The sequence below is a fragment of the Rhamphochromis longiceps genome, linkage group LG3 (genome assembly GCF_057381845.1).
Source record: "Rhamphochromis longiceps isolate RC_006_pf linkage group LG3, R_longiceps_female_GT1.1, whole genome shotgun sequence".
In the NCBI taxonomy this organism is placed as follows: Eukaryota; Metazoa; Chordata; class Actinopteri; order Cichliformes; family Cichlidae; genus Rhamphochromis; species Rhamphochromis longiceps.
In genome coordinates, this window is record NC_140559.1 from 62,185,560 (window position 1) to 62,213,400 (window position 27,841).

General features: G+C 39.5%; 1 protein-coding gene across 3 annotated transcripts; it reads right to left on the minus strand.

The window, feature by feature from the left end:
* Positions 1-381: 381 nt before the first annotated feature.
* LOC146675643 (TELO2-interacting protein 1 homolog) lies at positions 382-22,841 on the minus strand. Of its 3 annotated transcripts, XR_014910295.1 has the most exons (8): positions 22,615-22,837; positions 21,901-21,979; positions 20,059-20,110; positions 19,358-19,472; positions 17,685-17,855; positions 17,372-17,520; positions 16,912-17,052; positions 382-1,115 (listed from the first exon to the last, which is right to left on the minus strand). XR_014910295.1 is itself a non-coding variant. In XM_085400672.1 (7 exons), exons 5-7 carry the CDS (start codon positions 17,423-17,425, stop codon positions 1,071-1,073), a joined length of 240 nt encoding a protein of 79 aa, XP_085256798.1. In that variant the 5' UTR covers positions 17,426-17,520; positions 17,685-17,855; positions 19,358-20,110; positions 21,901-21,979; positions 22,615-22,841; the 3' UTR covers positions 382-1,070. The 3 variants fall into 3 exon arrangements, 1 of the variants encoding a protein (XP_085256798.1); XR_014910294.1 differs by lacking the exon at positions 20,059-20,110; XM_085400672.1 differs by having other exon boundaries at positions 19,358-20,110; positions 22,615-22,841.
* Between the last annotated feature and the right edge of the window lie 5,000 nt (positions 22,842-27,841).

Here is a 27,841-nt window from a genome sequence, read left to right on the forward strand (position 1 = left end):
TCAGCTGGTGCTAATTGGCCACACCTAGTCAGGTGTGGATAAAAGCATACCTGAGGCAAGCTTCCCAGCAGTGCACTAGTCTTTACCTTGGTGGCACCAGCCATTTTAGCCAACCTGGTTTTCCATTTTAGGATGAAACCTCTTCTCACCCACACTCTGCTATTCATCTCTGTTTTTATGTTGCGGCTTTTGAGCTGGGTCGTAACACTGAAGATTACAAAGATCAACATTAAGACCAGTCTGTGCATTCAAAGCAGTGACAGAAAAGAGTGTGGGGCATTAACCCCCACTCACTGAAATGGCATCCAAGATGCCTTCATAACTTTAAGAAAAGGAAAGAAAAAAGGCAATAAAATGCAACAGCCTTTAAATTTGGTTTTATTTGTAGAGTAAATGTAATAGCGTACATGTTAAATAAACATTTAATTCCCACGAAACATACTAATGATATGGCAGACATCGAAACAGGTAAAAGAAACAATCATATTTATTCATTTTCATTAATTTAAAATACCCTTTACAAAGTATATATATAGAAACATAATCCAACATATGTGGAAAAAAAACAAAAAAAACTGACACCCTGCTTTAAACGCACATATATAAAAGTTACTCTTTTAATAATTTCTACTTTGTTGTCCTGATGACGCAGTCGTTCACCTGCATGTGGTGCAATCCAATTAGGCTGTCAGTAGTACTTCAGGTCTCCCAGCCCTTTGCCAGACAGGAGGAGACACCAACCCCCAGGTAACTCAAACAAAGATGTATTAATATAACATAAAACAGAGCTTTGACCTTGCAAGGTTAATATGTGTGCACGCCATATAAACATTGGAAGGTGTGATGGAAAAATGAATACATTTAATAAAGAAACGATATTGAACAATAAATGGAATATTTTAAAGTAGTGACTGTAAATTAAACTAAAGTGAATCAACGGGTGGTGAGGTGTGGAGCTTACCATGTGTGGCATGCCATCACACATGGCAACTGTCATGACCAACTCAGCGTGGAAACCTGAGATGAACCTAAAAAGTAGAAAACTCAGGGTTTTTTTTTTAAAATAATTTCTACTTTTTGTTGGCAGTCGCTGTCCTGATGACGCAGTCGTTCACCTGTGGGGGAGAAAACAAAACAAAATTGTCAAAAATGTTAAAGTTACAGTGAAACTTCAAATCCTTGTACAATTCAGTGGTATTTATACTGTAAACTTAATCCCTATGCTGTAAACTGACATGTAACTCTAGGAATCACTCATTTCAGCCACCTTTGCCACCATTTTCCACATTAATTAGAAGAAGAAATGAAATAAATGAATCGATTAGCTCAAAGAAATTCCACTGCAGACGAGTGTTTTGGTGGTTAAACTGCAAAGCAAGCCACGCACATGGTGCAGGCCACTTCTGTGGGCTCTATCAGGGATTTATGTGACTAGTCGACTAATTGTCACTAGTCTGTATCAGACTTACCAGTCGTTCAATCTAATTGTTAACATTTTAATTGATGCCCAATGCTGGTACATTGTGTTCTAAATGTTAGGCAGCGATCTACCACCAGATGGTGCACTGTTGTTGAGAAACGCCATAAATCTATTAATCTACCCTGATCTTCTTGTTAACACTGAGATCGCAGATACACGCAGAGGAAATTAGTTTCCTGAGAGGTGGAAAACCTCTCCTTTAGGAGAGCAGTTAAGTCAATGGGGGAGGGGCTCAGAGTAGAGTCACTACTCCTTCACATCAAAAGGTGACAGCCACCTTGGCCAGGAGGCTGTTCCAGCTGGGCACGTCCTACCAGTAGGAGGCCCCAGCATCCTTGGTCATGCTAGCCAGTTTACATCTATCAGCTGTGGTCAGGAGTAGTCCTTCCTGCTGCCCCCACAACCTGACTAGAAAACGGCTGTATAATGTATTACCTGAATCATTCTCGCCACACTTAGACGTACTTTTAGATTCTCAAATGATTGTCATATTTTAATAGAACATCTTTTGTAGTAATGCATTTTCATTTGTATTTAACAGAATGTGATAAATGGTTTAAGATACCTCTGCGTCTAGTTTGACAGTTTCTATTAATCAGTTCTGAAAATCAACTCAATATCTGAATGTTCCTTAGTTTTACATTAGTTGGTTAGTCTAATTATTTCCCCCTCGATTAGTCGACTAGTAAATAAGACGCCAGGAACATCCCTACTCTTCAGACAAAATGTGAGTATGAATTACACACCAAGGTATTAAAATGGATATGGAGTATGGCTTTGGTTTACCATAAACAGCTGATGTAAGGACATCATTAAATTATCTTTTTTTCTTAAAGAAATCTACTTCATCATGTGTAATATTTTATATCATGTGTAAGTTCCATCACAACCTGCTGTGGTTTTATTTTGAAATGTTTTTATTGTTGCATGCTGCACCCAGTGTGAATGTAGAGATTTGTGAATTTCATCAGTAATAAATGTTTTTGGACCCTTTAAGGCTGAAAGCGTTTGTCACACTCATATCACAGACGTCTAACGTCATCTTGTTGGCCACACTAACTAAAGAACAAACAAACAAACAGCCCACCTGTAGCATTTCTACACATTGACCTCCACAGAAAAGTGTCAGTGTTAAAGGACCTACATGACATAAAGCAGATCATTGTAATGTTGTTGCACACTGTTGCAGTAATGAATGTCCTAATGTGTATATTGTCAATTAGGGCTGCCACAAACGATTATTTTGATAGTCGACTAGTCACCGATTATTTATGCGATTAGTCGACTAATCAGATCATCATCCACTGGACGTAAAACTACAGCTTATTGCACCAGCAGCATCTGCTCTTATATAACTATCATTAGCTTACAGCTTTAAGCTTTTAAGGTGCTAACTAAAAATAAAGACAAGATGATAGTTTATTCAATTTTAATGAAATTTGCAGATTGTTTCGGTAAAGTTTAATAAACTCCTTGCTATCTAAAATATAACAGGACACCAGAGTATATTCTCCAGCATCTCACACTTCTGATAATCAGCTGTCTGCTTGACGTTTATTCAGCTGTGTAAAAACTGTAACTTTAATCACAGCCAAACCGATTTACTCAGGAACAAATAAAATACAAAAAAAAAAAAAAAAGCCAAACAACAACATTTTTAATTTATCTAAGTGACTCATATATATTTAACCTGAGTCGCGAAAGACGGCGGTGGGTTTGAAAACAATTTGCCGGGAGTCCGGTGTTCTCACGGTGCTAGTGACCTAGCCCCCGGCTAGCTATCGAGCTAGTGACTAACAGACGTCTCCGAAAACGTCGGAGCGCTTTTGAAAATATGTGGTGTCCTGATAAACTGAGCCGATATTTGAGGTTTACACAGCTACATTCTCGCCTGAAAATATGTTAAACGTTTATTTTGTGACCCAGAAAGAATAATAAGAGTAATATTAAAACTAACTAGCTACCGCCATTGTTGGAAACTAAGCTGGGCCGCGCTATGAATTCTGGGACACAGCTGCTTCTTCTTCTTCGGGGTTTAACGGCAGCTGGCATCCTTGTACATGCTGTGCTGTGTTAAGGTTCAAAGTTGAGGAAGGAGAGTACACACCACCCATGGTCCAGAAGGTCTTTGGTCAAACAATGATTTTAATGAACACACGTGTGGGAAGACACTCTGTACGCAGACAGCCAGTAGTCCTCGACTTAATCAAAGCATGAACAGATATTTTATAGCATCAGGGTTTGTTTACTGACGCCCCTTCATGCGTCACCGGTACATTTTATACATAGATCAGATCAACATCACCATGACTTTTCACCTAGAAAATCATCTTCTATTTTCATGGCTTGGTACTTTCCGTTCTTATCTTAAAATGAATTGTTCCTCTTTCCTGCCGAGACAACAAGGACGGTTCCTCTAAATAAATTTAACTAATGTGTGTGTATGTGTTGACCTCACATGCTCTTTGTGTCACCTCTTCACCTACTGTCTGTGTCTCGTCCTCAAATGCTCCTCAAAATAACCTGCACTTAGACTCTGCTTTTGGTTTCAGTTCTGCAAAAGGCACACTCTGCAAACCTGCAACTTCCTGTCAGCCTGCAACTCAGTCTTTCTGAAAGACACACACTGTTCAACCCCTGAATGCAATATAAACTCCAGATTATATTATTAATGCAATGGTAATAATGACAATTATTTAACAATAGCAGTAAAATAATTTCCCTGCTCCACACTCCCTCTCTCGACCTCTGGAACACCAGAGGTCGCAATACATTGTGTCCTCACTCAGACCCTCTCTGGTGGTCTCGGACCTCGAGATCTCCAGGATCCTCGCCCCTCCTGTGGTCGCCGAGATCTTCTGCAAAGGAAACAAAACACCTTTTCCTGCACCTCCCTAACTTATCCTATCTGGGACTCTTTAATCAAAAGCCTGATCCTAATTATCTTCTTAACTTATTGACTTATATGTATATATATTCTTCAACGTTACTCATCCCTTTAAAACTCTTCAAGCCCTGCTTTCACGTCCGGTTGCACGCTCTATTTTTCCCTTATCTGATCATCAACATCCTGTGCACAAATTGTCGCTGCTGCAAGTTCCTCTACTCTAAAAGATCCAAAAGAAAACACCCATTCTAATCAATTAAGTTTAAGCATATAAGCAATTACTCCTGTATACATTTCATCATAGCTAAATGCTGCCTTGAAACAACTCCTGTGTGTTAACACTAACTTCATTTTAACCTCACATTTCCTATGTTATAACCCATTTTGGTATAGCCTTTTTATTTCATTTGCTCCCTTTAATGTAACAATACCTTCTAATTCTAATTTATCAGACTTAACCAAAATATATGCTTTCCTTCCTCTTTGGTCCTTCTTTTAAGTTCAGTTAAAAGCTAAATGAATTTAAGGCCTTTTGCCTGGAATCAATACTGTCATGTGTGTTTCTTAACTCTGTGTCTGTAAGCGTGTGCAATCCTTCATGAACTCATATTATCCTCACAGTAGATTGGCTAATCATAGCGCTAGCCAAAGGCTCGTGACCCTCCAGAGACAAATTTGAGCCACAACTCCTTTAAAAGCACAAAATGCAATATGTATAAAAATCATTTCTCCGTATAAGCTCCCCCTTTATCCTAAAAATACCTCCTATGTAATATCTGTATGTGTAAGCCTACATTATAACCACTACTTCTAGAAATCAAAAAGAACTCAAAGCTGTTCTACCCCTTCAACCCTCACTAATTTTCCCTCTAAGAATTATTCACAGCTTTGAAAAACCGGCATTGTATCTTCTAAACAGGATTCAGTTCTGTCATGGTCCTGGGCCATGTTGGCCCAGTATTCTTGGTTCCTTGTATTTTCGCTCCTTATTTAGGCCAGGTTTTCTGAGGTGTCCTGTTGTGGTGTTCCCTAAGTGTTTTTTTCCCTTTGTGACTCTTACCCCCTTGTGCCCCTCTGTGTATTTATGAGCTCTCGTCTCTCTTTGTGTTTATTCCATGTTTCCCCCAGCCTGTTATGTCTGTGTTCTCCCCGTGCTTTCTCTCCTCCTGTCTGAACCTCTGTGTACTTCCTGTTTTACTTTGACAGTCTCTCGTCAGTATGCGTAATTTTGTGTTCACTCCTGCCCTGTCTCGTTATGTTTATCAGTATCCCCTGTGTTCCCCACCTGTGTGTAATCTCCCTGTGTTCTCTGGGTGTATTTAATTTGTGTCTTCTGTTATTCTAGTTGCTGGTTCGTCTGTCTTGTTTCCCCTCGGTCTCCCTGCATCTCTTGTGTATTTCCCCGGACCTCCCTGCATCCTCGTTTCTGGTTTGTGTTATTAGCTTACCCAGTTTAGGTTTCCGGTTTCTTGTTTTTCCACCAGTGCTGTTTTGTGCCCACCGTTGTAAATAAATATTCACCTGCACCAGAGCTGCCGCCTTTTGGGTCCTTTTCTACAACTCCACACGGCTTGGCCCGCAAACCGTGACAAGTTCACTTTAATCCTTTAACCTTAACTTAAAAATAACAGTTTCAGTTTTACCATATCCAAATGATCAAAAACCCAAAAGGTCCTGAAATGATCCTAAATTATTAAACAATTAAATTATTAAACCCTAAACCCCCCTTTATCTTGATACATTTCATGTGTCAAGATACTATACAAAACTTAAAAATGCTCAGTTTCCCCACTCATGATCCAATCTATGTCATAAAAATAAACTTAAAACAGAACAGTTATCAGTCATGTGTTTCTTCAATTAATGGTAACTGAGTTACATCAAAAAATATTTCCCCTTTAGCATTTGGCATTCTCCCAACAATATACTATAATCCCATAATCTAACCCCAGTCAACAAAACAAAACAGAAATTTTCTCTGGTAAAAACAAATTGTTTGTCCGCATTTATTCATCCACACCTTCATCCAGTCACACATTCACATGCAGTCACACCATATATTTGCTAATAGTGGAGCTTCCCGCGTCAGATTCTCCACCCTCAGCAAAATGAGCTCAGTCATTTTTTTTTTTTATTTTCCATAGGAAAATATTTCTTTATGCTTTTGGACTGGATTAACTCGCATAAAATCCTTTTACAGGGACTTACGACCTGAATAGTCCCCAGGTAGCTTTTTCCTCAGCCAATTGTAATCTGGAAAGCCCACCTTATATTTGCTCTTCCCGATAATTTTCAGCGCCGTTATTCACTGTTGCAGGCCTGCTTAAAACAGAAATGAAAAAATAGAGCTGATTGTTAGCTCATAAAAACAAAACAAAATCACCTGACAGGTTTTCTTTAAGTGCACTGTTACAAAATAATGGGCCCCTCCCAGACATGTCCATGTTTCCTAAAACTCCCTCTATTAAAAACAAAAACACCAATCACATAACTTCACCTCCTCAATACACCGAAAGTCTCATTAAAACCACACAATTTGCAAACAAAAATCACCCCCTTTAACATACTTAAATTCAGCATAAAACCCCCTTGCGACAACGTATAATCACTAAACTATAAACTATTTCCTACCCAAATCTATACTTCTCTTGTCTGCCATGCTTCCTCGTCTGAAAGTCACTTCCTCAGTCACACACACACACAGGAAGTTCCGTCGTCACCACTCACTCCAACTAATTTGCATACTGAGTCATCTCTCAATGAGTTGCTGTAACAACAGAAACATTTAAACATTACCACCTTATTAAATTATTTTATTTCTTTCTGCAGTGATCACTGGTTTTGATCACTTAGTACGAGAGAGCACTCCTAAGTCACTCTTTTTAAAACTACTTTAATCACTTTTATTTTCATAACTCCCTTTGTCATATAGCTGCTTTGAGTTATTCCTCAGCTTCAAACTCAAGTGTATTTCATTAACCATTCACACCATTGTATCATTCATACAAAATAGCAAGCTGTTCTTCATTGCATATGTTTGTGTTCTTAGCCAGGTTTAATCAGTGTCTATGCATTAAACTCCATGAGCTTGTCTTGTCTTCATAAGGTTAATGCATTTTCTGCTTGTGTGTGTGATTTTGCATATGTTGCTTTTGCAGTGTTTCAGACTCCTGCACAATTCTCCACCTAAGCCGTCAGTTCTCTTTCCCAAATTTGCTAACCCAAATTTTAAGTTCCCACCTTATTCCTGCTCCTCAGCCAGAAGCTAGGGCCCACTTGTCATGTTTATGGAGACATGGCGCTGTGAACAATTCAACCAGAAACTTGCCTTGGCATGTCCAGTCAAGTTAACCTACAGGTTTCTTCCGACCGCTGCACGTGGAAAATTGATCCAGATCTGTTTCGCCCCTATAGAAACACAACTGAGACATTTTCATTATTATCATAAGTACTTAAACTACCCGTTTCCCTTTCTCTGGTCAGAAATCCCAACTTATGTCATGTATATACGTGTAAGCAGGTCTTCATTGCTTTTCCTATGTATTTTGTTAATGTTCAGTGAGTGTAAGCTGCTTTCTTCATTGCCTCTGTATGTTATAATCAGGTTTAATTCATGCATCTTTTCCCTGATTTCTTAATTCAAAACTGTCTCACTTCTGATTCTTTCCAGAAATAATTTCACATGTAACACTTTGTCTATGTGTGTTTTCTATTCTTGTTTACCTCTTTGTTTGTGACGGTGGACATCTCTAAACCATCATGAGTTCAAGCTTCACTTTCAGTCCAATTACACCCTGTATTCTCACAGTCGAAGTCGTCCAGCTTCGCCTCTCACTGGTCACCGTCCTCTTCTCTCAGTGTCCTTTTGTTGTCTTGAATTCCAGCAAACACAGTCTGTTTCTTCTCTGTTTCTCTTCAGTATTTTCCTTTTGGATCAAGTCCCAGCCTGGCAAAATACCACATTCAGTGCCTTTAAACAGTCATGTCACACTGTTCTTACCAGCCTGCTGTCCACCGTGCATGGTTCATCACGTGGTTTCTTCTTTTCTGTTGATCCTCTCAGTCATCTCTTTCAAGATTACTCCAAGCATGGCAAATCTGACAATCAGTGTCCAGTGCTTTCCACAGCTCATTATCCCACTGTTCAACTGCCCCGCCTGTAATTTACAGTACATGTTTCCACCTCGTGGTTCCTTACATGCTGCTGCTGGTGTCGTCAGCGTGGTTTCCGTTGCACTGTCTTTTGCCTGCTGTTAATTCTTGAAGTCCACGATGTTCTGTCGGTCTTCATCAGGAGATTAACTGTCCTTTGAGCTTCTTCTCAGGATGGGGACAAGTGTGAGGTCAAGCTGTAAAATTTTAAGCCAAAATCTGGCCTGTTTTCTCCCAATTATGCTACTCTAGTGGTTTTGGCGCCGTACTCAAAATTCCAGGTTGAGAGAAGTCCACCTTTATTTATCTGTAATCTGTGTTGACACACTAAAACATACAATTAATATCCTTTTCATTTCTTTTTTCAAAACCTCCATTCGCTTTATCTGCCTAGAGTTTAGCTCATCTGTTTCTCTCTCTGGGTGCTCACTCGTCACCTTATATGGGCATGCAAACTTCCTGTCACCCACACCATTTCCTGTTACACACACACAGCACGCAGCTGCTCTGCTGTTTCTCCAGGCTAATCAAACTTATTTTGTATTTACAATCTACAAACCCTCTGTAATTCTACTAACTTTTGATCTAAAATGTAGCATCATTCACACAATGATTTCATAATCCTCTCACACACACCTTTTAAATAAACTAAACTCTTATAACATCACTCATGCATCTCTTAAATTAAAAACACTTTCAAACTTTAAAACATCCTACTTTACATCACCAAAGAAATACCTCTCACACCTTTATTCATCATTCAAAACCTTCTAGTCACCGCATTCACACTTAAACTGTGACTAGAGTTGAGGAATATAACTCAAAACACATTTTCCTAAGAGTATTTTAGACATGCTTGTCATAATCAAAAAAGCAAGTAAAAAACAAACAAACAAAAATTGAAACCTCTATTAATTCTCACCGCACACACAAGAAATTGAAAAAATAAAACATACCAGCAACTAATGCTGGAGAAAAGTTACTACTGAAAGTCATGTGTTAGTCTTAAGTATATACAGTGCACTCAATATATTTATATATCTACATCCAAACTCAGTCAGTTACTATGCATCCCCTACGGCAACTCAAGACTTTATTTATAGTCCTCTAATAAACATAAATGGCATTTTAAACACACACTCAACAATGTTTGCAGCAGTATTTGTAAAACCAACTGTGGCTTAAACAGTTCACTGCTTACTCATTTGCATTAGTAAGCATGTTCTGATTTTATCTGTTTTGATTTTATATACTGTTTTGATTGTTTGTTTGTTTGTTAATTAGTTAGTTAGTTTATTTGCTTGTTTTAATCAATTTTAAATCATGCTTTTTATTTGTTCTTGTTTCTAATGTCTCTGTAAAGCACTTTTAAATCACCTTGTTGTTGAATTGTGCTATACAAATAAACTTGCCTTGCCTTGCCTTGCATTTTCACACTCACACACACACATCTAAAAATAGCAGCAGGCAGTCAGTGCATTACTGACTCGACACACAGAGATCTCTCACACCAAATTTTCTTATTCTATATTACAACGACGTCTTATATTTACAACCACTGTCAGATCTGTCAGCTTTAGCGCCTACACAATTTTAGACAAATTTAAAATAACCGCCCAGCGGATAAACTCCCTGAGTTTTTTGCGACCAATTAACCAGTATCAAGACTTTAACTGTTTCTGGCCTCATTTCTAAAATCCCTAACTCAATTTAAAAGCGTCAACCAACCCAAACTTTGAAGTTTTAGGTTAAAGTTACACGCCCGAAGTCCAACTTCTTCTGACCAAAAAAGCGCAGACTACCGTTCCAAACGGTAAGGAGACTCTAACTCCTAGCTTAATTCCAGGATGCCCTGTACCCCACAGTTAAGCCAAACTGAACTAACCCTGTTCGCCGACAGGTCAATGTCGCGCGTCCACGACAAGGAGGGAGCGTAACCTCCGGGCTCTGCGCTTCCTAGAACCCCCACGGTTCCGTTCTAAAATAATTTATAATACTTTGAAACAACAATCAACACCCGAAACAAGTGTATAACTGAGGCAGGTGCAACCTAGTGGTCAATGGAGACTCCAACTCACAAAATGACCGCTCAGGTCCACTCTTATGACCAAATTTGGACTCTAACCAACACAATAACCAATTCCCTACCAAACTACTTGAGACTCGAACTCAATTTCTTTGGGACTTCAACCCAGTATTTAAACTTTTCTTATCAGACTCTTAACTACTTTCATTTCTTCTTAGCAGAACTCTAACTGCATCAACTCATGAAATTTTCATCAAAATCAAAACAGACATCCACCAGTAACTTTAGTGAGTAGACTTAAATTTTATCATGTCCAATTTGGCACACTTTGGAAATAATTCAACAGGTAGTGCCTTACCTTTTGGATAAGCCGGCTTATGCCCACTCACTTCGACCACTGGAATTCATGTCTGCCCGTCAGACCACCTAAGACCCCGGATTTCTCCGTCTAAACCTCCAACTCTCCCTCCTCAATAACCGGACGAAGCCCCCAAATGTTAAGGTTCAAAGTTGAGGAAGGAGAGTACACACCACCCATGGTCCAGAAGGTCTTTGGTCAAACAATGATTTTAATGAACACACGTGTGGGAAGACACTCTGTACGCAGACAGCCAGTAGTCCTCGACTTAATCAAAGCATGAACAGATATTTTATAGCATCAGGGTTTGTTTACTGACGCCCCTTCATGCGTCACCGGTACATTTTATACATAGATCAGATCAACATCACCATGACTTTTCACCTAGAAAATCATCTTCTATTTTCATGGCTTGGTACTTTCCGTTCTTATCTTAAAATGAATTGTTCCTCTTTCCTGCCGAGACAACAAGGACGGTTCCTCTAAATAAATTTAACTAATGTGTGTGTATGTGTTGACCTCACATGCTCTTTGTGTCACCTCTTCACCTACTGTCTGTGTCTCGTCCTCAAATGCTCCTCAAAATAACCTGCACTTAGACTCTGCTTTCGGTTTCAGTTCTGCAAAAGGCACACTCTGCAAACCTGCAACTTCCTGTCAGCCTGCAACTCAGTCTTTCTGAAAGACACACACTGTTCAACCCCTGAATGCAATATAAACTCCAGATTATATTATTAATGCAATGGTAATAATGACAATTATTTAACAATAGCAGTAAAATAATTTCCCTGCTCCACAGCTGCCATCTTCTGTTTCAGTCCGTTATTACACTCTTAAATCCTGCTATTATTCCTGCGTCTTTTGCGATCTTACAAAGCTTCAAACGACACGTCGACTATTAAATCAGTCGTCGACGATTTTGATAGTCGACGTAATCGTGACTAGTCGACAAATCGTGGCAGCCCTATTGTCAATAATAATGTGGATACTCAAATTGCAACTCAGTCTGAAGAATCTAAAAACGGTGAGTCGAGATTTTTTACCTATTTTTTTGGAGAAATCATGGGTGACAATAAACAGGCAGTTGCTATGCTTCTACGTTTAATGATGATTACTTAACCTGACCTGCATCATTTTACACTCAGTGGTCACATCACATCTCACTGCTGTCAAAGAGTTCATTAAGTTGGCACAGGTCAGCAGTCCTCCTCCACCGCTCTCTGTCCCTTCAGCAGGTCGATGCCAGCACTTCAAGCTCTTTCAGTCAGAAACCTTTGCTGACCAGCCAGTCCTTCAGCTCATATCGAAGTGACCTTTGACCTTCACGGTCATGGTGATCACATTGACCTGTGTAAGCAGCTCTTTCCCCATCACCTCCTTCAGGTACTGCCTCACGTCCTTCTCTAGAGCCCGAATGTCACCCTCCCTTTTCCATATCAGCGTTAATTTCTGGTTGCTATTGGTTACATCAGTGTAAATCAGGATGTCGTGTCGGGAGCTGCAGATCATGTAGGGCAGAGACGAATTCGGGCAGATCCCGCAGTAGGCATCCAGCCTAATGGGGTAGGACCAGTGTGTTTAGGCAGAGTGGGGATCTGTGATGGTGGGATGAGCCGCTCAACAGCTGAACTCTTCACTCTTGGTAAGATGTTGAAACTGTTTTGGGTTCTAATCGTAGGAATAGACAGTTTTTAGGTTATATAAAAAACTTTAAATTGGTCTGAATTGATCATAATGGGAACAAGTTGTTGAAAAATCCTTCCTGAATATGCATCTGAACAGACCCAACAGAGCACCTCAGTAAAGGACTTTAAATTCTTATCACTACAAAATTTAATAACTGGGCAAAGGACAGACGCAACAATACTGATGATTACAACCTCACAAAGAAAACAGAATGTATGTTGTATCACTCAACACTAGAGGATATATTAGCTGTGTCAGTTGTTAGACTTGAAACAACAGCTTTATTGTCCACATTTTGACTTTAGTCTGTACAGTTTGTTCACTGACCTTCTGTCCCTCACTGACTCAAGTGCCTCCAGATTTGAACAGTGTTGGTCAAGTTACTTGAAAAAAGTAATCAGTAACTAATTACTGATTACTTCCCCAAAAAAGTAATCCCGTTACTTTACTGATTACTTATTTTCAAAAGTAATTAATTACTTAGTTACTTAGTTACTTTTTAAAAACACGATTTACAACCTGAAGAGGTGATAAAGCGATAGATCTTTCAGCCCAATTCTACTTTTTCTGCATAATCCATCATACAAAATGTAATCAAATGGAAAGGTCTCTTTTTAAAACTTGTTTTATTAGTTTTAATCTTTTAACTTTATGCATCAAGCAAAAATTTAATTATATGCAACATTCTCTGACTTGAATAAATTAGTTTAACATTTAAACCTATTTTCTGCACATTCCAGCACATAAAATAAAATATTTTTTGTGTTTACACTCACTCTTTCAAATAGATGCAAGTAAAACACAGAGTCAAAGCATGACATCTCTCATGATCAGGGCTGGACTGGGACAAAAAAATCAGCCCGGGCATTTTGACTAGAGACCGGCCCACCAGGTATTATAGGAAAAACCATAAAGCCTTTGAATGAAAACAAACGTCGTTGTGACAGTGATGTACACTGTCTTGTTGGTACATATGTATCAATCTAATAAACTTAAACCTACACCATCCTCCCTATTCTGGTATTCTAAACAGTACTTCCTACAAAACTGCTCAAAGAAGTCCTGCCATTAATTAATTCTTCGATCTTAAATATGACCAACCTATCTCTAATGATCGGCTATGTACCACAGGCCTTCAAGCTAGCTGTAGTTAAACCTTTACTCAAAAAGCCATCTCTAGACCCAGCAGTCTTAGCTAATTATAGGCCAATCTCCAACCTTCCTTTCATATCAAAAATCCTTGAAAGAGTAGTTGTCAAACAGCTAACAGATCATCTGCAGAGGAATGGTTTATTTGAAGAGTTTCAGTCAGGTTTCAGAGCTCATCACAGCACAGAAACAGCTTTAGTGAAGGTTACAAATGATCTTCTTATGGCCTCTGACAGTGGACTCATCTCTGTGCTTGTCCTGCTAGACCTTAGCGCAGCATTCGATACTGTTGACCATAATATCCTATTAGAGCGATTAGAACATGCTGTAGGTATTACAGGTACTGCACTGCAGTGGTTTGTATCATATCTATCTAATAGACTCCAATTTGTTCATGTAAATGGAGAGTCCTCTTCACACACTGAGGTTAATTATGGAGTTCCACAGGGTTCAGTGCTAGGACCAATTCTGTTTACATTATACATGCTTCCCTTAGGCAGCATCATTAGAAGTGTCACGGTTTGCGGGGCAAGCCGTGTGGATTTGTAGTAGGACCAAAAGGACGGCAGTTCTGGTGCAGGTGGGTGTTTATTTATGATAGTGGGTCAATACAAACAGCAAGGGTGGCAAAACATGAAACTAGAAACCTAAACTGGGTAAACTAATAAGACAAACCAGAAACTAAGATGCAGGGAGGTCCGGGGAAATACATACGGGGAGACGCAGGGAGACCGAGGGGAAACAACACAGACGAACCAGCGATTACTAAGACAGAAAATACAACTTAAATACACTCAGAACACAGGGAGATTACACACAGGTGGGAGACACAGCTGGGAGTGATTAACATGACGAGACCAGGGAGGCAAACTGAAAACACTCACATAAGACGCAGACCTTCACAATAAAACAGGAACACACGGGGGGGGGGGGAACAGGGTAAACACCAATTAGAGAACAGAACCAAAATCGCGAAGAGAAAACACAAAACGCTGGGTCAAAAGGACCCAGGATCATGACAAGAAGACATAGCATACATTTTCACTGCTATGCAGATGACACCCAGCTCTATCTGTCCATGAAGCCAGATAACACACACCAATTAGTTAAACTGCAGGAATGTCTTAAAGACATAAAGACCTGGATGGCCGCTAACTTTCTGCTTCTTAATTCAGATAAAACTGAGGTTATTGTACTCGGCCCTGAAAAGCTTAGAAATATGGTATCTAACCAGATTCTTACTCTGGATGGCATTACCTTGGCCTCCAGTAACACTGTGAGGAACCTTGGAGTCATTTTTGACCAGGACATGTCCTTCAATGCACATATTAAACAAATATGTAAGACTGCGTTCTTCCATTTGCGCAACATCTCTAAAATTAGAAATATCCTGTCTCAGAGTGACGCTGAAAAACTAGTTCATGCATTTATTACTTCCAGGCTGGACGACTGTAATTCATTATTATCAGGATGTCCAAAAAACTCACTGAAAAGCCTTCAGCTGATCCAAAATGCTGCAGCAAGAGTGCTGACAGGGACTAGAAAGAGAGAGCAGATTTCTCCTGTTTTGGCTTCCCTTCATTGGCTTCCTGTTAAATCCAGAATTGAATTCAAAATCCTGCTCCTCACATACAAGGTCTTAAATAATCAGGCCCCATCTTATCTTAATGACCTTGTAGTACCATATCACCCTATTAGAGCACTTCGCTCTCGCTCTGCAGGCCTACTTGTTGTTCCTAGAGTATTTAAAAGTAGAATGGGAGGGAGAGCCTTCAGTTTTCAGGCCCCTCTTCTGTGGAACCAGCTTCCAGTTTGGATTCAGGAGACAGACACTATCTCTACTTTCAAGATTAGGCTTAAAACTTTCCTTTTTGCTAAAGCATATAGTTAGGGCTGGACCAGGTGACCCTGAATCCTCCCTTAGTTATGCTGCAATAGACATAGGCTGCCGGGGGATTCCCATGATGCATTGAGTTTTTCCTTTCCAGTCACCTTTCTCGCTCACTATGTATTAACAGACCTCTCTGCATTGAATCATATCTGTTATTAACCTCTGTCTCTCTTCCACAGCATGTCTTTTATCCTGTCTTCCTTCTCTCACCCCAACCGGTCGCAGCAAATGGCCGCCCCTCCCTGAGCCTGGTTCTGCCGGAGGTTTCTTCCTGTTAAAAGGGAGTTTTTCCTTCCCACTGTTGCCAAAGTGCTTGCTCATAGGGGGTCATATGATTGTTGGGTTTTTCTCTGTATCTATGAAGCGCCTTGAGGCGACTTATGTTGTGATTTGGCGCTATATAAATAAAATTGAATTGAATTGAATTGAATTACTTAGCCGAAACCCAAAGACTGCTTGGTTGAGTTAACTTCCTGAACTATCTACACCAAAAGAACAAATCCTTTAAAAATATGATCCTGGTTCCAAAAATATGGGGTAAAGATAAGAAGGGAGGAGGGAAAGAAGAGGAACTAGGAAAAAGATGAAAGAGTATAAAAAGTAGACCAAGCCTGGACTTAACCTCTGCTAACTCCTAATGAGCTCAGTAAAACTGCTGAGGTGGTTCAGGGAGGATTTCACAGCAGGCTGTTTGCACATCCCTGGATTTCAGACATCCACTCTTCCACTATTTATGGGCCTGACTATGTGCAGCGCTTCAGCTGCTGAACTGCGCAGTTTGATTGCAATTCTCTGTGAGGTTGTGTGACGAGAAAGAGCCCGTTCTTCTTAAATATTCCACGTGGCCAGTTTTTAATCGTAAATTAGGATCATGTGCTGTGGCTTTAACAGCTTCACGTGTGGAATTTTAAAGACACTCTGAGACAATATCTGTAGATCATGTTGTTGTGTTACAAGTCAATATAGAATCAGAGCAATGTTTTAACTTCTTTTGCTGAAATAATCTACCAGTGTTAAAAAGTGACATGCCAGTTGCTCTGATGTCCGCTGATCAAACAGTGTATAAAAAGTATAAAAAGTAGACGTGTGTTTTGACAGGTTAGAACGTTAAAGCTTACCAACACTAATTGTGCCTGTCCAGTAAATAATAGAACTATTTCTGAATGAAATAAGCCTGTTGTTGGGCAGCATCTTTCATTCTTTCACTATTAAGAGTTTAAAACTAAAGACGACTTGAATAATTTTGACTCACATAATGAAAAGAGAGGTTTGTTTTACTTACCCTGAAGGCTCTGAGGACTGCTAATGGGTCATCAGTTGTGAGTCTCTGCAGGAGTGCTGGCCAGCAGCGACGAGCCATAGGCAGCAGTTCATTTTCCCTCTCACTCAGCACCTGAACGCACAACTCCAGCACGTCTAGTACCTAAAGACAAAGACGCACAACACACCTAACAATTATCTCTGTTTTGATCCTGATTATATGTGAGCTGAAACTAATTACTGAGGTCTTCATTGAGAGCCCAAACTCCTGAGCAGGCACGACTTCAGCACAGACTTATTTCTGTTTCACTCCTGGACCAGACTGAATGTTTTTCCTTGATGAGCATTACACCACTGAACAGTCATCCACACAGTTCTGACAGGATGAATTGTACCAACGCTGGCGGTCCTACCTTCACAAGAATGATTATTTTTGTTATTAGTCCAACAGTTGACTCTACGTAAAACTACTGATACAGTACCTTGAGTCGGAGCCTGAGGCTGGGATCAGACAGCAGATGAATGCAGCGCTCCATAACATCCTTAGTGATGCTGAGGTGGGAGGGAAGCTCTGCTTTCACATCAGGACTACCAGTATCTTCAACATCCTCACACTCAGTGGGAGGGACTTCTGCAATGGAGCACATGTACAGTTAGACTGCCAGTTTAGCAGTGAGGTTCAGATTTCTATGACTCTTAATTACAATGATCCATCTCCTCTACACTCTGAATCTAAAATAATCACCACTACAACCTATAGCTTATATTCCACTGGCCCTTAGACAGACCTATTACCTTGGTCTTCAGTGTTATAATCATCCTCTATTCCAATGCCCTCTGCCAGTTCTTTCTGTTTGCGGTAATTCAGCAGGAATTGGCGAATGCTGAGGTCTTCCTGGTCACTGGAGCTCTACCTGGAGCTGACAGACATACTGGTCCTGCAACAATTGGAAGGAAACCACCTCGCTAAAGGAAAAAAAAGACAACAATATCAAAATAGGTTTGATTACAATAAAATAAGTCAGTTAATCAAAATCAGTGTGACAGAGATGCTGATGTTTTTGAAAAGAGCCCATTAGTGACATTTAATTCCATATTTTTACCGTGACGGCTTGTAAAACTGCAAAAACTGCAAACACCTATAGTGCCGCTGTCTAAATATTATTATGAATATGAATTCTATAACAGAAAACGACTGAGCATTTAAACCATCACGATGTATTAAATGTTTCCAAAGATACTGATAATTTGATAACAAGAAAAGTTAGTTCTCCTCAAAATGCGCCTGACTAAAAGTGGGATCAACCAGTACATATAATATTCATCCTGCTACATTTAGAAAGTGGCAACAACAGTAAACATGAGTAACTCCACCGTGTGTCTATCCGGTCTTTAAGTGATGACGTGATCAATCCTACTTCTGGGCCCAAACTACTCTGCGTTTAATAAGGCTGTTGTGTTTTTAACATGTTTTAATGCTTTGTAACTTGTTCTATTTAATCTCAACAAGCCCCTTACAAAAAGTAAGCGATCACTGTCGGCCTCTCTCAGTTTTTATTACAACTATTCATTTTAAAGCTCAGTTTTTAAAACCTTACCATGTAACTACAGCCCAGGCAATGCAGCAGCACATTAATGACTAAACTGTATGTGGATGGATTATCTCAGTTGTTCTCTTGACTGAAGTTTGGTCCGTTTACAGCATCCTGCCATGCCACTGCATTTGTCCCTAACCATCGGGAACCCTCACCTTAACTCTTATCCAGTGGAAAAAAGTTCCCCTTCATCACTGTGTTAATGTTATGCTAACATAGCTGTTTCGCTAGTCACATAGCACATCACTATATACCAGCTAGCCAAACTTCAGTAACCCTACAAACATCACTGCTGCTTACTTTCCTGTCTTCATGTATGTCAGAAGTGATAGCAGAGCTGTGCCTTTTAATTTGTTTTAGAAATCCCTCAGTCAGAACCTGGTATATTATATTTAGACGGAAACTAGTGAGCTAACTCTCTGCTAACTTCTAACTTCAGACAGATTTTTAACTCTCAGTGATCATTTGACTTTGGGACCTGCAGTGTAGTTTGGGTCCAGACACGCTAATGACCAGACTTAAAGACCAAATTTCGGGTCACTTTTGCTGGTCCCAAGCCCCAATAAAGAAGCTAGCTTGAAGCTTGACATAAAAAACAATAATTGCTAAGAAAAGTGTAATTTGTAGTTCTAAATATATTCTAAATGCATTTAGATCGTTTTTACTCACTTTATGTCTCTTCCACGATGTTACGTCTCTCTCCTATGTTGGTTACAATTACATAAGCACTTAGCAGGACAGTGGAAAAACCCAGGGCCACAGTGATACTGAGAATTCCACGGTGTTCACTGTCTTCAGCAACCTTACGAGGGCCGGTTGAACGGCTACAGTCTTATCATACACGTGCAGTGTTCCTACAAGCCATAAGGTTACCTTGAGTGAGGAAGATGATGATTGAATGTCCGTCTGAGTCCATAGGTTGAGGTGCAAGCACATTTCTCCCATTCTCCACAGAGGGCAGTGGCGCATAGGTGTGACGTCACTAACACTTTAAAAGATAGAGTTTGCACAGATGTACAATCAAATCTTCTTCTATTTAAACACAAGAGACAGCAGGTCTATTTGCAGTGAGATGTAATACTCCGATGAATTTTAAACACGCTATAACATTTCACACATCGTTATGAGAGGAGCGTTTCTGAGGCAACGACAAAAGGCTGGTTTTCAAGGGGATATTTCTGAATTTTCTTTTTCGCTTTCCATCTTCTCTGCATCACAGCACAACAATTGGATTAATAAACCTGCAGCTGAATAGCAGCAAAGGGATTTCAAATATTGCTTCATCGCTAATAATTTCTGGTGTTTGTATCTAGTCATTTCTAGACAGTGCAGCCACTCCACCACTAAATATTCAATTTATGTCTGCAGCAAAATTCCAGCTTTTTTTATTCATTTTTTCCCCCCCAAGCATGACTGAGTGCAGACAAATCTACATTGTGGTCATAACTGTGTTTACTGTTGTTTACTGATTTAATCCCCTTGAATACAGATGAGCCAGGATCACAGTTTTAATGAGTGCCAGGTGGGTGCAAAAATATGTTAATTCAAGGTCATGTCAAGGGGTTAAGACTCACTGTGTTTCAGGTCAGCGGAGCCACAGCTCTGACTACTGCCACCTGTGACCCACTATGTTATTACTTTAGAAGGAAGAGGTGAGGTGATAGCAATGATTAAACATCCACTTTGTTAAAAAGAGCTGAAAGTCAAATACTGGAAAGCCACGTGTACTATTGGATTTTACTTTGCTCCAAGCAGATCTAATCTATATTTCAGAGGGAAAGATCTTTGTCCCAGGCCAGCACTGCAAAATCATCTGAAGCAGTCATTTAACAGAGAACAAGCAGCAGTTAGCCACACTTTGGACAACCTCTCCACTAAGAAGCTGACCTACATTCTTAAAGCAGCCAACTTTGAATGCTAAATCCTGCTGGGTTAGAGTTGAGAGACACACAAAGAGAATTCTTCTTTATACATATTCTACTATGACTGCAGCGACAACTAATACTGTTGTCTAATGCTATCTGGACACTTGACTCTCAGGGCAGATGTTCATAATGATGATGACAAAAATGTGGCCAATGTTTTAACACAACCTGCACTAATGATTGTGAGGAATATTGAAGCTCTAACACCACATGTGTCTCATTCTTACATAATGCATCACAAGTATTACTAGGATCAATGAAAAATAAAGCATAGCTGTGCTTTTTAACCATCTGTATTGAACATCTGGATCTCTGCACTGTGACATAAAATAGAAATCTTATGTAGTACATAAAATTTTTCCCTTTCTCCATCACAGATTATAGACATTCGAAAAACGTCAAACACTTAAAAACTGAAGACAATCTGTTTCGTCTCGTATTTTAAAAATGGCGTCAGGTGGTTGCTGTCAGTGCCTCTGTCAGTGCGCCCCAGGGTGGCTGTGGCTACAATGTAGCTTGCCATCACCAGTGTGTGAATGTGTGGATGACTGGATATGTAAAGCGCTTTGGGGTCCTTAAGGACTAGTAAAGCGCTATATAAATACAGGCCATTTACCATGCTGTGCACGTGATGAAATTGTATGTTTAATGATTTTTTTCCCTGCCATTATTCAGATTGAAGACTCGTGGAACACAAGTAATAACATGATTAAGTACTCACTCTAATGCGATTACTGAGTTCAGCAAAAGTAATGAGTTACCGTTAAAATACTGCATTAAAGACAAAGTAGTAATGCTTTAATGGCTAAAAATTATGATGCATGAACGCTTCCCGGCCAATGCAGCCTTGCAGTCTGCTGTATCATTTCTGTCAGACAACCTTCAAGTAACCCGTCTTAAATCTGACAGCCACCTTCTGCTTTTCCGACTTCATGCCGTTTCCTGCAGCACCACATGGCTTTTTGCTTTGACTCCTCAATCACTTTCAAATGAAAACAAACTGTCCCACAGAGGGAAGGACAAACTTTTAAAAAGTCCAAAATAATCCTTTCAGGGAAAACAAAACAGGAACTACTACTCATTCTAAATCTGAGTGGGACTAGCAGCGTATAAAACCAACTGTGGAGTCGACGCTGTTGTTTTAACATAAAGCACCGAGGCAATACTGTTCCTAAAATTCAGTGGGACAATTTTTCTAAAAAAAAAAGGAAAATACTGTGTGGACTGAATTCCAAGCAGAAAGCTACACGACAAGAGTAAGTAATGCTTTTACCAGAAAGTACAGCACAGGAGGACTTACAACAGCCATTAAAATGCACCCACATTTGGGTTGAGCGACCTCTGCATCAAACAGAGAGCATTACTGTGGAGAGCACAGATACAGGACTTTCCACTGCAGCATTCAATTACAGCAGTGTGGTTCAGAATGCAAAAACAGCTGGTGATAGTACAAAAGAGCCGTGTAATGCAAAAAAATTGATGAGAACATACCTGTCTCTCCCCACAGTGTGTCATGACTATCAATTTGCACAGCGTGCTCATTATTCAACGCCAGCAAGCCTCTCACAACCTGCCAAAAAAGAAACTTAGATTAATGACATGCTGTTTCAGCAGAAAAAAAAAAAAATCAAATAAACCTTTGAGAGGTTACAGTATACAAAATGCTAATCTTAAAAAACATTAACAAAAACGCGCATTCAAATAGTTGAACTTTAAAAGGGTCTTTTCTGCATGCAGGTTGACTTCACTTGGCCCAGTTATGTTATTCTAATCCAGGCCTTGGGAGCCAATTCCAGCTAACGGGGGAGCCAAACTAAACCTTGAGCCTACGTCTCACCGGGGCAGCTGAAGGCGCTGCACTGTTATCGATTGTGAATCTACATGCAATTCTGAACAGTACTTCTGGCTTTGAGTCATATTCACAGAGAACGCTGTGTGCTCATTTTTATTTTATATATCTATAGTTCCTTCTGATCTTTAAAAAAAAATAAATCAGAAATTCTTTGTGAAGGCTGTTGTGAAACCATGCAAGAAAGAAAAGGTCTTGTCTCACTATTAAAACTGGAAAAACCAGGATCCTGTGTGGCTTAAAGTATGTTTTTTGTACATCCATGTTTTCTTTCTTTTGTAGCGAGAAACAGTACAAAAAAAAGGGCATTTATGTCTATGGATCTGGTAAAATACATGCATGTGTGTCAGTCAGACCTGTGTGTGCCCCATGCTCGAGGCTGCAATCAAAGCCTGCTGCAGAGCTTTGCTCTTCAGAGAGCAGTCCTGCTGCTGCCCCTCAGCACTCCATTCTAGCTCCAGCAGGTACTGGATAATCTCAAGGTGTCCTCGTAGGGCAGCATGGACCAGAGCACACTGGCCACTCTTATCTACATGATCAACCTGGCAAAAAGAAGATTCTTGGTTTTAATAAACAGAAACAGCAAAAACCTGTGAGGTAAATGTACCGTATGCATGGTTCAGACGCATTTTTCAAATTTAAGTAATTTTTACGCACTTTCAAAGTCCATTATCAAGCTTTTCCAGTACATTACCAAAAAAAGAATGAATGTTTCAATTTGCATTACCTCAATAAGACCATGTAAAGATTGAAACAAATCATCTTAGGTCGACTTAAAAGTCCTTTGTTCTCCTTTTGTTAAAACAGAGAAAAATGCACCACACGAAAACACTGAAAAAGGAAATGGTTGATTTATATGCATATAGTGTACAAACTCAAAACACATATTTCTCTTAAAACAGAAAGATGTGCAAATGTGAACAAATCAACTTAAAGATATTCATCTCCACTTGACAAAAAACAACAACCACACAAAACAAGAAAACTGCACAAATTAATGTCTTTAATCATTAATAATAATTAATAATTTTTGTGACACAAAAATAGGAGACAGATGTTTGTTATTTTAACTAGTTAAGCACACATGCCCAGAGAAATGGGGGGAAAAGGGAGGAGACCACGTTTAATCGATTATAACACGAGGTCAGAAATATAAGTGCTGACATGAGTAGTGTCCACAGAAACCTCTGAATCTCAGCTAAAAACTCATGTAAACCATGTCTACAAACACCAAACAAAGCAAAGACACCAGACAGTTAAAAGAGCAGTTACTGCACCATGAATCTGTGGACAGGTAATATCCCTATTTTGATTTATGATTTTCTGGAGTTAAATGTGAACCAAAGCATATTTTCAAAGGTGTTATATGCTATAAAATACTTTTAAAAATTAGGTGAGGGAAATAAAAAATCATTTTTTCTATGTTTGAGTCACAGTAACTTTGACATAGTAACATCTGCAGTAATATTTACAGCTCTGATGACATCTCACCAGTGTTAGCTTTATTTTGACACCAAGACTGTTTACACAGAGTTTGTAATTGCAGAGAAATACATTTATTTTGGTCATTTCCTTTTCAAGCAGGAAGCTCACCCTTCTTGGTATACCCTTTAGATGAATACAGAGTTTTTAATTAAATACATATTCTTTAAATAATGTTCCCTTTTAGAAAAAGTAGGATAATTAAAAAAACAAAACATTTATTATAGCTCTGTCACGTAGAAAAAAACCTGTCTTTTTTCTGTGGTCTGTTATATAACATTAGGGGTGTTCGTGGCAATTAACTTTTTAATCGACTAAGCGGGTCAAGTAAGAAACACTTAAATATTAAGTTACATTTGAAAACTGTTTAAAAAAAAACATATCCCCATTCCACATTCCAAAATGTCATGTGACAATCTGATTGGCTTAGGAGTGATGATGTCACAAGGATGTCACAAGGATGTCACAAGGATGTCACAAGGATCCTTTGAAGTTTTTCTATAAATAGGGGTGAGAAACAGCAATTTTCAGTTCGTTTCTTCGCAGCCTTTGTGTTTGCAGCCTTCAAACGTTGACTACAGAAAAATTTGGAAACCTCTCAGAGTCATCGGATACAAACGCCAACATGTATCCAAGATTACGGCAACCGAGACAAAAAGATTTCGCCGCCTCTCCTTCCACGCGTGGCCGGCCAATTTCTCCAAATGGCCTCTTATCCATCCAAAGGGCATTACAGGAGAGTAGGAATGAAAACAACCATCTCCAGAACAAAATTCGACAAATTGAAGAAGAAAAACGTCACCTGGAGAAGAAGTGCTTACAGATGGAAGCACAAAACAAACACCTGGAAGAAACACTACAGCGCCAGCCCGACATCAACATTATTAATGAGGGCTGGGGGATCAAGTTTGCTCAAGCCAGAGAGCAGATTGTATCCCTCATCAAAGAAAACAAGAAAAAGAGCGCTGAAGTTAAAGAAATGTCCGAGCAGCTTCAAGGCAGGAAAGCGACGATTGATAAAATGGAGTGGGATCTGCAATACATGGACCAAATGAATCACCTGCTCCAAAGAAAGCTTGATGAAGCTGAAGAAAAAAATAAAGAAGTCCTCCAACAGAAGGAACAACAGGACACAAAGCAAAAAGACCTGCAGCGCGAGCTCCAAGGCATGCAGGAAAAGTACAGAATGGTGAAGGCAGAGTTGGAACAAACATTGGTCCAAAATAAAGACCTCCTTCAAGAGAAAGAGCAACAGAAAGAAAGACTGCCAGAAGAAAAGTGCATTATCAAGGACTTTGAGAGTAAAAATCAAAAGTTGCAAGGATTCTGTGATGAACTGAAGGTCAAAACAAGTGAGCTGGAGGGAGAAAAGGAAACACTAGAAAAACGATGCTCACACATGCAGAAAAAGATTGATCACATGGCCAAAAACAACTCAGAGCTCATTAAGGGGATATTGTTGGAATTCAACAACTTGAAGCGGGAAAACACAGAAATGCAGGCCCAAAAGCAAAAACAAGACAAAACGCATGAGGACCTGCAGTGTACGCTCCGCGATATCCAGAAAAGAAATGAGCAGCTAGAAGGCCTGCACAAAGAAGATCAAGTGAGAAATGCAGACCTGCAGAAGGCAAAGCTGACACAGGAGGCAACATCCAAAGACCTCAAAGAAAAGCTTGAAGAAACACAAGCAACATTAGAACAGGTGGAACAAACATGCAAGAAACTAGAGAGGCAAAACACAGAAACCATCCATGAGTTGAGAACCCTCATCCTGGACAAAAAGGCGCTCGTGGAAAAGTCCATGAAAAAGAAGAAAAGATTCTTCAGCTTTTTCCGGTAGAGGGACAATACTGCTTCTTCAACTGATGTAGCCTCGTCTTGCTCCACCTCTGTTCACCCCCCCAACCAGTCCCGGCAGTTGACTGCCCCCTCCTGAGCCTGGTTCTGCCGGAGGTTTCTGCCCGTTTAAAGGCAGTTTTTCCTCCCCACTGTCGCCTAGTGCTTGCTCAGAGGGGATTGTTGGGGTTTTCTCTCCTCTACCTTGTTTCGTTATTTACTTGTTAACTTTTTGCTCTTACCTCATTTAACCTTGTTTCGTTATTTACTTGTTAACTTTTTGCTCTTACCTCATTTAACCTTGTTTCGTTATTTACTTGCTTGTTTAACTTTTTTTTCAACTTATCTAACAAAATAAAACAGTTGAATTTATCCTTTGAGTATTGTTCATCTAATCTTTACAGAGTTTTTCCAAAACACTTTCAAACATTCAGATCTGTCTTTCATTTTCTTCTTGAAACCTCATGAACGGTGAACTAAAAACTCTGGAACATGGTTTGAAACACTGAAATTGTTTCAGCTGAAACTGGCAAAGTCATACGTGCGTGTGTGAGTGTCACAGGTGATATGGTGTCATTAGTCCGGTCATCATGTTTAGGCTCATTCACTCCAGAATTATTTAGGCCAAATCTTTAAAACAGTGTCACTGCACACACATTTCAATCACACAAATGCAGGATTAATTCTTTGCAGTATTTTATCTGATTTATTATGAGAATGTCATGCCTGATCATTTGCACCCACAACATCAAAAATGGGGGCAAAAGAGAGGAGACCACGTTTAATCGATTATAACACGAGGTCAGAAATATAAGTGCTGACATGAGTAGTGTCCACAGAAACCTCTGAATCTCAGCTAAAAACTCATGTAAACCATGTCTACAAACACCAAACAAAGCAAAGACACCAGACAGTTAAAAGAGCAGTTACTGCACCATGAATCTGTGGACAGGTAATATCCCTATTTTGATTTATGATTTTCTGGAGTTAAATGTGAACCAAAGCATATTTTCAAAGGTGTTATATGCTATAAAATACTTTTAAAAATTAGGTGAGGGAAATAAAAAATCATTTTTTCTATGTTTGAGTCACAGTAACTTTGACATAGTAACATCTGCAGTAATATTTACAGCTCTGATGACATCTCACCAGTGTTAGCTTTATTTTGACACCAAGACTGTTTACACAGAGTTTGTAATTGCAGAGAAATACATTTATTTTGGTCATTTCCTTTTCAAGCAGGAAGCTCACCCTTCTTGGTATACCCTTTAGATGAATACAGAGTTTTTAATTAAATACATATTCTTTAAATAATGTTCCCTTTTAGAAAAAGTAGGATAATTAAAAAAACAAAACATTTATTATAGCTCTGTCACGTAGAAAAAAACCTGTCTTTTTTCTGTGGTCTGTTATATAACATTAGGGGTGTTCGTGGCAATTAACTTTTTAATCGACTAAGCGGGTCAAGTAAGAAACACTTAAATATTAAGTTACATTTGAAAACTGTTTAAAAAAAAACATATCCCCATTCCACATTCCAAAATGTCATGTGACAATCTGATTGGCTTAGGAGTGATGATGTCACAAGGATGTCACAAGGATGTCACAAGGATCCTTTGAAGTTTTTCTATAAATAGGGGTGAGAAACAGCAATTTTCAGTTCGTTTCTTCGCAGCCTTTGTGTTTGCAGCCTTCAAACGTTGACTACAGAAAAATTTGGAAACCTCTCAGAGTCATCGGATACAAACGCCAACATGTATCCAAGATTACGGCAACCGAGACAAAAAGATTTCGCCGCCTCTCCTTCCACGCGTGGCCGGCCAATTTCTCCAAATGGCCTCTTATCCATCCAAAGGGCATTACAGGAGAGTAGGAATGAAAACAACCATCTCCAGAACAAAATTCGACAAATTGAAGAAGAAAAACGTCACCTGGAGAAGAAGTGCTTACAGATGGAAGCACAAAACAAACACCTGGAAGAAACACTACAGCGCCAGCCCGACATCAACATTATTAATGAGGGCTGGGGGATCAAGTTTGCTCAAGCCAGAGAGCAGATTGTATCCCTCATCAAAGAAAAGAAGAAAAAGAGCGCTGAAGTTAAAGAAATGTCCGAGCAGCTTCAAGGCAGGAAAGCGACGATTGATAAAATGGAGTGGGATCTGCAATACATGGACCAAATGAATCACCTGCTCCAAAGAAAGCTTGATGAAGCTGAAGAAAAAAATAAAGAAGTCCTCCAACAGAAGGAACAACAGGACA

What these genes read in the sequence shown, in the direction of transcription:
- LOC146675643 (XM_085400672.1), bottom strand. Translation starts at nt 17,425, where the DNA reads ATGGAGCGCTGCATTCATCTGCTGTCTGATCCCAGCCTCAGGCTCCGA. An exon ending in GCCTCAGGCTCCGACTCAAG is followed by an intron (nt 17,053 to 17,371) that starts GTACTGTATCAG and finishes CTTTGTCTTTAG; the next exon opens with GTACTAGACGTGCTGGAGTT. An exon ending in CAGTCCTCAGAGCCTTCAGG is followed by an intron (nt 1,116 to 16,911) that starts GTAAGTAAAACA and finishes TCTCCCCCACAG; the next exon opens with GTGAACGACTGCGTCATCAG.